Source organism: Stegodyphus dumicola, chromosome 12 (genome assembly GCF_044657685.1).
Source record: "Stegodyphus dumicola isolate Sdum_Otavi_A_Nest chromosome 12, ASM4465768v1".
NCBI lineage: Eukaryota > Metazoa > Arthropoda > Arachnida > Araneae > Eresidae > Stegodyphus > Stegodyphus dumicola.
Window position 1 is genome coordinate 6244736 of NC_140779.1, and position 14400 is coordinate 6259135.

At 30.8% G+C, this 14400-nt stretch overlaps 1 protein-coding gene across 1 annotated transcript in view; it reads right to left on the minus strand.

Annotated features, from left to right (window-relative positions):
* LOC118186282 (uncharacterized) overlaps positions 1-14400 on the minus strand; it is an 82798-nt gene that overhangs the window by 19260 nt on the left and 49138 nt on the right. Inside the window, exons 6-9 of the mRNA XM_035356371.2 lie at positions 12962-13046; positions 10886-11063; positions 5154-5338; positions 652-804 (exon numbers count right to left, since the gene is read on the minus strand). Of these exons, the coding sequence (XP_035212262.2) occupies positions 652-804; positions 5154-5338; positions 10886-11063; positions 12962-13046 (601 nt within the window). The remainder of the gene's footprint in view (positions 1-651; positions 805-5153; positions 5339-10885; positions 11064-12961; positions 13047-14400) is intronic.

Here is a 14400-nt window from a genome sequence, read left to right on the forward strand (position 1 = left end):
AAAAAGATTGTTACTTAAAAATACGCTAGATTTGGCAAGAAGTCGCCAAATGTGTGACGAATTGGAGGAACCGAATTTCCGCAAGCGGTTTGGTGTGTATGGAGAACTTGAAGAACAGGATGAAAAGCCATGAAAAGGTCGTTCTAGCCTTATATGTGTACTCAGGTTAGCTTGTCGTGAAGTATCATATTGTTAAATTTAAGTGATTTATGTAAAAAAGTAGTGTCTATATTTCGTAAAATATGTCGATAATTGAAATGGAATTGTATATTGAATGAGTTCAGGATATTCTGTCTGTTGTATTTAAAACTAAAATGTTTATATTGCTAATTTATTCTTTTGTACATGTAAGTAACATATGTTTTATTTTATGTTACAAAGTTTATAATTAAGTATTATTTGTTGGAGTGACTGGTACATCTCACCAGTCTTTAGAGAAGTTTAAATCTGTAGCAGTTAAATCTTTTTGAGTTATTTTAAAGCAGTATGGTGGCTGTTCTGCTGTTTGTGAACCTGGATAGTCCTGTTTTAGTATTTAATATTCTGTTTATAGCTCTACTAAACCCTGCTACATCTCTAATGGTGGTATAGGTAATTTTCATGTCATATTAATATTACATTTGCAAACATCAGTTGATAGAGTTAACTTACATTCCTTCATAAGGTCATATATGCGGGCAGGGCAACCTGCAGGACATTCCATGCGGTAACCAGATTCCAACATGTGGTAGACATCTGTAAGTTCTACACCAGGGTAAGGAGACATTCCGTATGTAGCAATTTCCCATAAAAGAATACCAAAAGCTAAAAGTATTTTTTAAAAAAAGTTTATGTTAATTAAATGCAAAATTTATTTACAAATTAAGTCTACATTTTACTTAAAAACAGTAGTAATTAAAATAATACTAACACTATAGTGTATATTTTAGGCACCAAGACCCAAAATACTTCTCATAAAATTCTAATACATTACTTGATAGAGAAATTTATGTTGAAAAACACCTTATATATTATGGAATTGCAGAAAGGGAAAAAAAACAATTATAATAAAATAAAACGAAAAAAAAATGAAAGGTTTTAGACAATTTTGAAAAATTGTTATTGATTCTATTTTTATCGAGATACAAAGAGAGCTCTAGAACAAACATGAATTCAATGTAATATGAAGCATTAACAATTAATATTACTCTACTTATTACTACATATTAATGTGATTTTCTTTATCTGGCTGCTTTACATTTCTGGTCTAATAATGAAATAACATATGCTTATAATCAAAATTGGTTTTACAGTTTTTCAAAATATTCTCTTGTGAAGATCAATACAATTTTGCATGTGTTTGAACCAATTTTCAAAGCATTTTTTCCACTTGAGGTAACTTCAAAACATGCATTTTGAATGTATCAACTGCTTCTTCGAGTGTTGCAAATTGCTGATCATGTAATTTATTTTTGATGTGCAGTTATAAACAAAAATCATTCGGTGCCAAATCAGGGCTATATGGCAGTTGACCCATCATTTCAAAGTTTTGGCCCATAAAAAATCCCTTTGTTTGAGCTGATATGCGAGAGCTCGCATTGTCATGATGAAGAATGATTTGCTTCTTCTGCATTTTTCGAATTTCTTAAATGACTTTCAGCAATTAAATGGTCATGTACCATTCAGAATTCACTGTCCTGCATTGCTGTAATGCCACTGTCACCACATGACTGATAATACCGCAGAAACAGGCAACCATTTGCTTTGATGTGCTTCTTCCACAAACTTTTGTTGGATTTGGCTCGTCTTGGAAGACCCATACAGTTGACTGCTGTTTTCTCACATGCATAGATCCATGATTCATCACCTGTTTAGATGTTATACACAGCCTTTGATACACCTTGAAAATATTTTTCCAACATTTCCTTACACCAATCGACACGAGCTTCGTCAGATTATGTGGAATCCAATGTGAACAAATCTTTTTTACGGCCAAATATTCATGTAATATCTTATTGGTGCTTGTCATACTAATGTCCAAAGATGAATCAGCCTCACGGTATGTCATATGATGATCTTGCTTTGTCGGTTCACACACAACATCGATATTTTCTGGCACAACAACTGATTTTGGACGACCTTCATGGAATTTGTCCTGCAGCGAACGGTGACTATGACTGAATTCGTTATACATTTTTTACAATGGCTATAGGATGGTACTTTATTGATGTATAAAGAATTAAGTTCATCGTAGCACACGTCTCGATAATTCATATCGAAAGTTATGAAAAATAATTGCACAAAACTGTTCATGAGTCAATTCCATTTTTTGCCAAGATGAATTTTTCATATTATTGTAAACAACACAAATCACATTAAAATGGCAAAATGTTCTGAAGAAGTTATGGTTAAAAATATCGAAGTGGCCTAGTAACAGTTATCATTGCCAAGGGCAGAAATATAAATAGCAGAAGCTGTCCTCTTGAACCCTCCCCACTAGCTCTTCCTAAAGTAAAATGACAATATCGATCAACATTATCATCTTTCATGCATGCAACACATAGTAAATAACGGTTTGCATATTTTTTGCAATATTGCACAATTACAGACCATCTTTATGCGAGCATAATTTGCATACTAAAACAATATATGCATTGAGGTTGGAGCATCTGCTGTTCAAGAGTTTTCAAGCAAATGTTTCACAAGCTTATATAACTATAACTTATGACTGGAAAAAAAAGAAAAGAAGCTGCTGAACTATGTCTTTATTGCTGCGAGTCTAATAAAACTTTTGGTATGATTACAATTGGGCAAAATGTTCCACTTTTAATTTTGGTGTTATGGAAGTACATACATAATTTACTTTACTAGCCCTGGTGCGGCCAGCCTAAAATATGTGGTATAAAAAAGAGAAAATGAATCCAGATAGTGCGACTTCATAAGAACATGTAATAACCTTTATAAAATAAGCCAAAAATATTGCTTTTTTGGGTTAAAATAGGGAGAAGGGAACCCCTTGTATTATCATGAAGTTGTTGCTTCATTTATCACCAAGTTGTTGTTTTATTTATGGTAGCCTGAGTAGTTGAATGTTATGGAAACCCTATTATGACATAATCGGTTGCATGATTGCGGTAAATCCATAAAGGTTTGTGTGTGTGTTGGTTAGGAAGTATATTGCTTGTTTTGTGGTTTAGATGGTAAAATGGTTGAATGCGGTAAGATTAATTTGAAGTTTCTGTATGATTTGGAAAGAAAGGTGAAAAGAGCATTACTCGACAGGTGTAAATGAAGGTTTACTTAGTAGCTATTATTAGGTGTCCTGTTCGTAGGAAGGAAATGCGTATGGTTGAACAAAGGATATTTTTTACTCTTATTTTGTGAATTTATGTGGCGATGCCAGTTTACAGATTCTAGTTCAAATCCTTTTAGGAAGTTTTTGGATGTTGTTAAGGAATTTTGTTTGACTGAAGACATGTTAATAATATAAGGTAAGTGGATATTTCCTTTATGTAGTGCAAAGATGAATTTCTTTTTTTTTTTATGTTATTTCATTTTTTGATTTAAAATGTCATTTAAGATTATATATTTTTTTGTTGGCTGCTGCTTTAACTTTTTAAGTGAATATAGTTCGATGTGTACATGGACTATAACTTATGTCAAGGGAGTATCAATGTCAAGTCAAGTCTTATGTTACTTATGTTAAGTTACTTATGTATGTTACTTATGTAACTCAACTTATGTTAAGTCAAGGGAGTGCACAGTGCGAAGTTTGTGCAATTCTTCTGATGTTTTTTAAGTGAAAATAGGTCGACGTGCACATGGATACCGAGTTTGCGCAATTCTTTGTCTTGATATTTTAGCTTTGTGTAGCGGAGGTCAAAGAATGGCACAAACTCGGCATCCATGTGCTGCCAAAAAATTGCCAATTTTTGCCATGGGTACCCATAAATATATTTTTACTTTTTTCTGATTATACACATTGTTTTAATGCAGTGAATCTAAAATATGTTCTGAAAAGGACTGGAATGAAGAAAAATGTTTTGAAGCATTTTATTTTTCAGTAAATAAAAGCATCTTATTGTTTAACACATAACATGGAGAATGAAATACGGATCAGCTTATTTCTTTCCTTCAGATCTTTTCAAATATATTTATATTAGTTTTGCATTTTTCGCACGTTTATACAAAATTGGAAATTTTTCAGTATACAATTGATAGTACCAATGCTACCTTAAATATTGATTGTTTTTGCTTTCTTCCCCTTCCCTTCAAAGAATGATTTGAAGATTGGAGACACAACAGTCCTTTTGAGCAATGATCATATATTTTATTTCTGTAGTAAAATTTCTTTTTTACGCTCAAACTGTGTAAAGAAATATAGTGAATCTTTCTAAAAGAACATCAGGAAAGGTAAAGAAAGGACTTGATGATAATATCACAAAACAGAATGAACTGAATCTAATGAATATTGAAGAACTCCTGTATGAATTATTAGCATAGGCAAAATAACTGCACATAAAATCTTCAAATTACTATCTAACATTTCAAAGTAGGATTTGCCTTTAAAATACTTAAAAATTTAATAGGCCATAAAAATTAAAGGATTCTGTATTAATTAAAATATCCAAAAAGATGGCAATTAGTTTGAGATTTTTCAGTGCATGTGTGTAGGGGTTAGCAAAATCAGAAATTATACTGCAAATCTATTCAACATTGAAAGCTATCTAACTTGAAGAAAACACAAATCGAACAACATGAACCAAAACTTGGAAATCAATTTTTAAACAAACAAACAAAGTTTATAATTCTTTGATTTTTTTTCCAAGCAGCAGCCAAGAGAATTATTAACAGAGCCACAAGTCTGAGTTCTGGATTGACTGCAATAAAGGGGTGGTAAACTAACAAAATGAAAATGAATTTTTTTATAAATTAAAACTTAAGTTAATAGAATTTAAAGATTTTTAATAGTTATAGCTAATAATTTTAATTAAATGCCCAAATATAGCTTATATTATTTTAAAAAATTCCTAATAATTTTAAATACTGCAAATACTATCTCATAATTTTAAATGTAACAAACACAATATTTAACATAAAATCAGGTATTCAGATCGCATTTTTTCAATGATTTATTAGAAAATGCATGAAAGTGAAGATGTATTTAGACATACCCCAAACATCAGATTTTGTAGAAAATTTATTATAAGCTAAACCTTCAGGAGCTGTCCATTTGATAGGAAACTTAGCACCAGCATGGGCAGTGTATGTATCATCTCTCATTAAGCGTGCTAATCCAAAATCAGCAACCTTCACAAGATGTCCATCACCTACAAGGCAGTTTCTGGCAGCTAGATCCCTTTAAAAAGAAGGACGAAAATATAAATGTACGAAATATATCATTTTAGGAAATTAGTATTACATGCATTCAGATAGATATAAGAATGAGAGATATTAAAACTGTGCAACAATGTCTCTTTCTCACACACATAGACACAACTACATAAGCCTGAATACAAGACAACACTCCCCCCCCCACACACACTTGAAAATGCTTTTCTAGAAACTGTAGCTTTTAACAAGTGGAACATAATTTTTAAAAAATGTTATGATAACTTTAAATGTATTTCTCAGCTATTTAGTTTTAATCATATCACAGTACTTCTACTACTTAATTATCTTTCTTACAGAATACTTTCAACATATGTCACATTTTCACATGCTGCTGTCTTCGATATAACATATAAGACATATATACACTTTTTCATATAAGACCTTTAGAAATTCAGAGTCATTTTAGATAAGTACCATACAAAAAATTTTGAGATACTTATGAATGAAAAGAGATAAATATGAAACAACTGTAACATCTTTTTGAAGTTTACATTACACTACTTTATGTATGCCTACTCACACAGGAGCATTTTTAAGATAGTTAAAACAGATTTTGTTCAAAAGCTAACATTTATCAACACTTATTTTCTTTGGTGAATTAAAAATTCAAGTACAGTAGGTATGGTAAAATCCTTAGTGTCATTCTTGGCATTAAAAAAGCTCAGCAGATTTTGCAAGCATGTGCATAGGAATACTACTGCAGTTCTAAAAAATTAGACTCTTGTTATAATTTTAGATCATTTTGCAAGCAATTTGTTTAAGCAAGTACATTAAAATCTCTTATTACTAGCACCCAATTAACCAGTAATATCAAAATAATGGCCCATTTGAAGTTCTAAATTTAAATCTGAAATCTAGGCCTATAAGGTAAAAAAAAAAAAAAAAAAAAAAATTGTAATGGACTCGCAATCTGAAAACTTAAATATGAAAAACATCTGCTTGACAGGGCTGCCACTCAAAAAGGAGAATGAAATTTCCTGACTTTTCCAGGTGTGTTTCAAGAAAATTCCAGATTATTCGTGTAGTGCACATTGGCTGTGCTAAGGGTAAATTAATTATAGTACCACTTAAACATACAAATTTGTTAATTGCATATGACTTTCTACAAATTATATATGTCTTATAGGCCTAAATTTCAGATTTAAATTTAGACCTTCCAAATGGGCCCATTACTTTGATATTACTGGTTAATCTGTGCTAGTAATGATAGATTTTAATATACTTGCTTAAACAAAATGCTTGCAAAATGATCTGAAATTATAACAAGAATCTAATTTTTACTATATATATATAATTCACAAAGCATTACTATTATAACTATACTACGAGTTCTTTTTTACACTAACGATTGAGATTAGAATCTGTCCAATCAGGAATTAAAAATGTCTTTTCTGCAGATATTTTGCAGTTAAAGGAAGAAAGAAATCTGCTTAATGATATTTTAAAATAAACTCAAGTATTTTATATTTATTTAGCAGCATTAGATGGTATGTTAATATATTGCTAGAATTAGTTTCACAAGTATGCCAGAGAAAACTGCCTGAAATTTGGAAGCATTATTAACTAATAATAAATAAATTTAGAAGGAAGAAAAGAAGTTACATTAAATGATACAATGACATTAGAATAAAGTTAATTACTTAAAAGATTAAAAATTGAATTACAAAAATTGACGGTATTTTGGCATATATACATATATTAAATGTTAGCTTAGATGACTTCTTCTTATTATTTTTTATTTTACCGCAAAATGACAAATAAAGCATTTAGGAAAGAAGAAAAGGTTTAAAAGATTTTGTTTGATATAAGAAGTAGGGGAATTTACTTTCGTTCAACATGCACTGCACATGAGCATGCAAATCTCTGGATTCTCGAGAGTACTGGAAACTTGCTTTACCTTTCTAAAAGACAATCTGATTGGCACTGCAAAAACTGGCTCTACATCAGCTGTTGGAATGATGGTCATGCGATGCATAATTCCCTAAGAAAGTGATCTCTTCCAACACTGGGGGAGAAAAATTGCTTCTTGGGGGATCGCCGTATGAAATTCCCTGACTTTTATATTTTGACTAAAATATTTAAATTCCCTGACATTTTTCGTCAATTTTTGAATTCCTTGACTCTTCTCAGTTTTCCAGGTAGCGTGGCAACCCTGTATATATTCAAATATCTCAAACAATGAGGTCCTATTGCTGCTGGTTAAAATGGATTCTATTGTACTTGCATATTATTCTGCTGTAAACGACTTAGGTAATCGGGTCACATGATGCAGGCAGCAGGACTTTTTGATCTATCCTGAGTGTAGAAATTTCAAAAAAAGACAATAATGTTGTTCTTTGGCTAGCATATCTGGGATGATAGTATCAGAATAAATACAATTCATTCCTGGTGTTGTGGAAAATGTAACTAAGTCATTTCACTTCAAGCCAGAATGAAACACAGGATGGTGAATATCAGTTATTGTGATGGTGGGTGGAAGGTGCTGTAGGTGAATGATGGGTGGGAGATGGAAAATAATCGCCTGGAAAATGCTACATGCAATAGCCATCCATCCATTTAAGCTGCAGCAATGAATAGTGGGATGCTGTAGTTTGTGATCTCAGGCACAAAATTTAGCCATTTGCTGAGAATCAGGAGTTGCACTGATACTCGAGAAACACAGATAATAGAAGATAGAATGAAATACAGATACAGAGAAAACAGAACACAGATAATATATGATAGATAATAGAAGATAACATAACATATCATAACATACAAAAGAAGATAACATAAGAAGGAGGGACTAATTTCAGAGTCATACAAATTTTTAATACAATAAAGATAGGCAAAAATAAAATAAATGTGATGGGGGGGAATAACAGGCAACTGGGAAAATGAAAAATAAATGCAGCAATGAAATTAGTAAATTTTTACAGTCAAATAAGTTACAAATAAGTGAAAATAAAAAGAAAGCTATGACTAGATTTTGACTGCAGCATGATGGTTTAACCATTGAGTTTAAGCATGTAGTTTCAAAGCCCATTGATAATAGCAATTTATTTATTTATTTCCAAGTATTTGAATAATGTCAATGATATAGTTAAATATAGTAAGTCAGAAATCTGGCTCGTGCTACTTGTTTTGCTGCAAGAAGCATTATTAGTTTTCTTGGGAGGATTGGGTAGTAGTAACTGTTCTGTGATTACTGGTTATTGGGCTGCTTTCAACATTGGAACTAATGTGTTGACACTTGGTGCAACTAATGCTCCATTTTACATTTAACATACCTAGCCTCAAATAAACAGTTTTCAGAAGAGTGATACCAATTCTGACAATTTTCTGACAATTGTGGAGCTATGGTATCTGGTTTTTTTGACATAAATTTCTCCATAGTGAATGAGAAATACATAAGATTTGTAAGTTCAGAGATTTTTATCAGCTATTTCATTTTGAATGACACATATTAAGTATGGTGACATAAGAGGCTTGGTTTTTCTAAACGTGAATTGCATAATTACGACAGCAATTTTGTTTTTATCTCTTGTGGCAGGCAAGGCCATGAATCAGCCCTTTGATGGGTTTCTTGAATCTAGTGTTGATGCTTTTATTGATATTTTATTAACCCCTAAGTGGCATGACTTTTTAATCTGGTTATGAGATCTTTTGTCATTTGATACTTATAATTTAAAATATTTCAGAATTCTTACTTTTTTTTTAATAATATAAACATTATCTTAATGAATGGAAGTTTATGAAAACAGAATAAATTAAGCAATTATAAAAGTTAAGCTAATAAAGCTGTTTTCATGAACAGATATAAAAAGCTGTGCCACTCAGAGGGTTAATACACACTGAACTATCAAGTGCTCTTTAATAAATGGTTACTATATAATATATTCATATTTTGCCAATTCACATGGTAGAATAGTTGAAATCACACACAGCTGCTCCTTTAGACACAAGCTCGACATGCGACAACAAGACAAGCTGGGTTCATAGATATTCTTTACATCCAGAATAACATGTTTTGATAATGTATGCTTAAAATGAAACAACAACCACAAAAAAGGGGGAGGACCATATTTTGTTACCTATAAGGCTTTCTGATATACTGCAAATTTTACCATTATTATATTTTTCAGTATATTACTCTGTCTCCACATTACTCTGTTTCTTCATCAGCAAAAAAACAGAGCACTCATTTAAGAAATCACTTTCAAGAAAAAAATTGACCCTACCTATAAGGAAGATTAACTATGAAATTTTGTGATACTGTAATCTCAGTTCATAAGATTTTCTATTGCCGAAACAAATTTTGCTGCAAATTAAATGGATAGATAGCTGTTGCATGTGGCATTTTAAAAGCAATTATTTTCCAACTTAAAATAAATGTACCTCTAAGTACTGATTTATTCCTGAACATTTCCCCTGAACATTTTTGCTTTATTTCTGCCACTCAATGCAATAAGCCTCATCCAATCAAACAACCAAGAAATTATCCAGAATACATATAGGAACTATGCATTGCTAATGAACCTTTTCATAAATTGATATGTGAACTTTGAGTGATACAATTTGACAGTCACAAAACACCTTTCATTTTTCAAACTACAATTGCCTAGCAAGTTGAGTCAATAAATGTATTTCTAAATAATTAAAAGTTTTATTTTATTTTTAGTGAGTTACCTAATTAATATTATTTTAAATGCATTGTATTTACAATTTAGCCAACTAATAATCATGACTATATTCTCATGAATATTTTCTTATTTATTAAAAGCTCTTTTTAACGTCATACACCACATATCTGATTTTTAAATATAAAATGTAAGCAATGTAATCAGCCCATTGCTTGTATTAGGTGTGCATGCTCGATATTGTCCACCTACATTCAGGCTCACTTGGGCAAAGAATGCTGCACAAATTCTTATGATAATAGCTGTAAGCAGCTACTGTAAATATTTATGTTTTTAAAAATTAGTATAATTAAAATATTTTATAACACATAAATTTGTATTTAAATTGAGCATTTCACATGTCAACACTAAATGGAAAGGAACGTGGAAAATGAAATATTTTTCAACATTAATTTGTTTGGTTTATTGAGCTTATGGCAAAGCACACTAGGGCTATCTGCCTGAGGAAAGGGATGTCTTCGTGGATGACTTTCTAAGGAAAACTGGCTCATATATACATTACACCTGGGGAAAGCCATGAAAACGCCCATGCAGCCAGCCTGCTCACCCGGAATCGAACCCAAGTCGAAACTACCAGTGTTCAGTAACTTTACCACTCGGCTGCTGTTGGGCCTTTTTCATCAATAAATGCACATTTACAACATTTACTTGAATCTATAAGTTGCAATGATTGCTATTTTACTTTTTAAAATTACACCTGTTATAGCTGAGATGGTTGCTTAGCTTTGCAAAATTATAATGGCCAAGCTGTCTTCCAATTAACCGAATTAACTATAGTTTTAATTCTAAAATCTTCCTAGTAAATACTTTTATGAAGTAAATATTACACTTACCTATGAATAAAGCACCTTGATTCCAAGTATGACATAGCGGATGAGATTTGAGTAGCCATATGCATTAGAATGATTGCATTTATACTATCACGCGTAGTGCTGCGTAAGAAATCCAGAAGATTTCCATGCTGCATGAATTCGGTTATGATATAGAAAGGAGGTTCTCGAGTACAAACACCTGGAGAAGAGTTTGGAAATTTAATTAATTTTTGAATTATATATATATGTAATGAGTTCACATGGGTATCAAAGATAACCTTTCATTTTTTGAAAAACATTCAGGGGAAAAAAAATTATTGATTCATTTGATGATATTTAAATGATGAATATAATGATGACATTGAACATTCAAAATACTGTTTTGTGCCACAGACTTTTGATTCAATGATGATTCATTTAAATACTGACCTGGTTTGGAAACACATTTTCTCCCCTCATTTCCATTTTCTTTTCTTCTGACATCTAATTTTTTTTTAGTAAAGTAGCTCAAACTGCAGTTGTAAATGCCACATTTTATTTAACTAGCTTAGATTTCTGACTTTGGAGATACTTTATTCGTTTGGGCACATTCTAGTAGATTCTATTAATTGTGATAATTTTGTAGATAACTTAATGATTTTAAGACACCGGAGATACATGTAATGACACATTGGAGAAGAAAGAAATTGCAGACTGGCACAATTGCCAAGTACTGCAGACATTACAGGATTTAACAGCAAGATAATTGTTTGCTGTAAATTTTTTATTTGGATTTCAGTATACAATATCCTTCTTTACTGAAATAATTTAGAAGTAGTAATAACTATTTCATTAACTTATTGCCAAGGATAATATAAATTTTAAATTTAGATATTTTCAATAATATCAGTAAATCATGAATTATCCTCTTAATAACATTTCTCATGGATAAATTTTTTTCCAAGTAAAATATATTAAAAAAAAATGATGATGAAGTCATTGATATAGCAAGATTCTGCCTGACCACTTCAAGTTAGAAGCTTCATCCTATAAAATAAAGCTAGTGATAATCAATGAAGGAAGGGGAATACAATTAATTTTGTTGATTTTTACACTTATTCTTTTAAAGATGCATGCTTACTCTTCATGCACACTACTTTAAAGTTCTCTATAAATTGCAAAATGCAGAGGAAACTGGTGAGACAACAGTCATGCACTCTCTTATGATATGAAATCACTCTTCTTGAAACAGAAAAAATATTCTTTAAAATTATTTCTCTTCTTTTAACCACTTCGATGCACATGAAAGTGTTAACCACTTCTTAACTAATCAGATGAATTCAAAAGTCGTGCATTCCATTAAAATTACACCATAATCATTCTAGTTACTGAAATTTCAATATATAGAGAACACATAATGAGATTCAAGCAGATATAAGTTAACAATCTTATGGCATTAAACACCCCCTAACTTTTATTTATTAAATATCATGTTCTTCGCACTTAAACCATAAAATTTAATTTAACAGCGATATCAAAAAATATTTAAAAAAGAGCATATCTTTAGAATTTCCAATACACAGTCTCGCGTTCTGGAGTGTTTTTTTTCGTATAGTGTTGCCATTGCTCACTTCGAAATCATTGAGTTTTTTGTTAATCAAAAATTCGTTGAAGTTTTCCAAAATTTGAAACAGATAATAAAATAAATTCGAAAGTCAAAATTCTGACTTCCGAGTGAACATGTTCAGTTAATTATTCAAAATTGGTTATTCAAAATTGGATGGCTCTAGGTACCGTTGTTTTGTCACAATGCGAGAAACATTCATGCAGATTCTTCATTATTTAGTTTCTTTAAATATAATACATGGCAATAATATTCAGTGGCAACAGTTTGAAAAGTGAACCGATGCAAAATGCCATTTTGAAATTAATAGCCCTTCTAAGTTAACGTGCTTTGGTTTAAAAAATGACAAAATGAAATGAGTTATCTAAAAATTTACAAATAATAAATTTTAAAAAATTCATAAATTAAAATTACGGTGCATAAGAATTATCATTACTTAATTATAAATGACACTTTTCTACTTAATGCATAAATATTTATTTCCAGAGTCTCACCTAAAAGTTGAACTAAGTTAGGATGCTTCATTTCCTTCATAATAGAAGCTTCCTCTAAAAAATCCTTCAAAGCCATTGTGTCTTCCTGCAGGGAAAAAAATTAAAAGTATTAATTATTACAAACAATTTGAATAAATAATAAATGAGAATTAGTGTTCATTTTCAAACACAACTCTGTATGACCAAGAAACTAAGTCAACTTTTGGCCTAACAAGCTGAGATGTTTCTTTGGCCAAAAGCATCATTATTCATGATAGTACAATTTCCTCCCTTGAATGGTTTTGTGCATGGAAAGAGTCAGCATTTTTGATATTATTAGTTCTATAGGCAGGAAATGAAATCTGAAAAATGACGTTTGTTTGGACAGATGAACTGTCATCACAGGAGAGAAGGGAGAAAGAATTAGATCTCGAAGATCCTAATTTCAGGTATAATTGCAAATTGTACTTTCTTAACTTTCTGATTTAATCAAGTGTATTATTTTTTTCAGTCTATTATTATTACTGTTATCAAAGTTAAAGTTTTAGTAATAATATCTCCATTTTATTCATTTTTCAAAAACTGTATATTCATCAATCAACCGCGTGGTTATTGGCAAAAAATATAGCAATTTGGCCTCCAGTCACATTTTAGTTTCATGAGGTTGTTATTTAAATTTTTCAACATAACTCTTACTTCAATGAATTAGATAACATCTTTTTTTTTTTTTTTTTGACAGCTCTCAAATCTTAATCCATTTCATTAGGGAGGGGAAGTACGAAAACTGCAGCTGGGTCAGAAAAGAAGTCAAATCGAACTCGTGATACTTAGCACAATGGAAGGAAAAAAAAAGTAGCTTTGATAGAAAGAAGCTAGAAATTTTCTTTCCAACCAATAGAGTATGTGGAGAAATGGAAAGAAATGATACATGATGATGACATAACTAAAGTTTTTACAGTGATGAACATTTCTCTATCACCCATTAATTAACAGATAAAAATGTGGCATGGTTTTAAATCATTAAAATATTGCCACAGAATGTGAAGAATGAGCTTAAGAGGTTGCTGAAAATGAAAAGATTTTGATTACTTAACAAAAGTTTTCTATGTGGCAAAGAATGAAACTTTATAACTGAACAAGAAATTATGTTGTTTTATAACATTAAAAAGAAAGTACTGACACATATAACACATAAAATGAAATTGTTGATACTACACGTTGAACAAAATTTTAATGACACAAAACATATGTTAACACAGGGTCTCTTTCATTCTTTTTTTTCGGGAGGGGGGGGGGAGGATTTACCCGAAGATCATAAATACTTCACTATTTTAAACTATCTTTCACATTTTTAAATTTCTACGTGTAATCTTAGAAATTTAAATTGACGAGCTAAAATCTATAAATTTTCAAAATCTGGAATTGAAAAGTACTGATGATTCCAGATTTTGGACTTCATG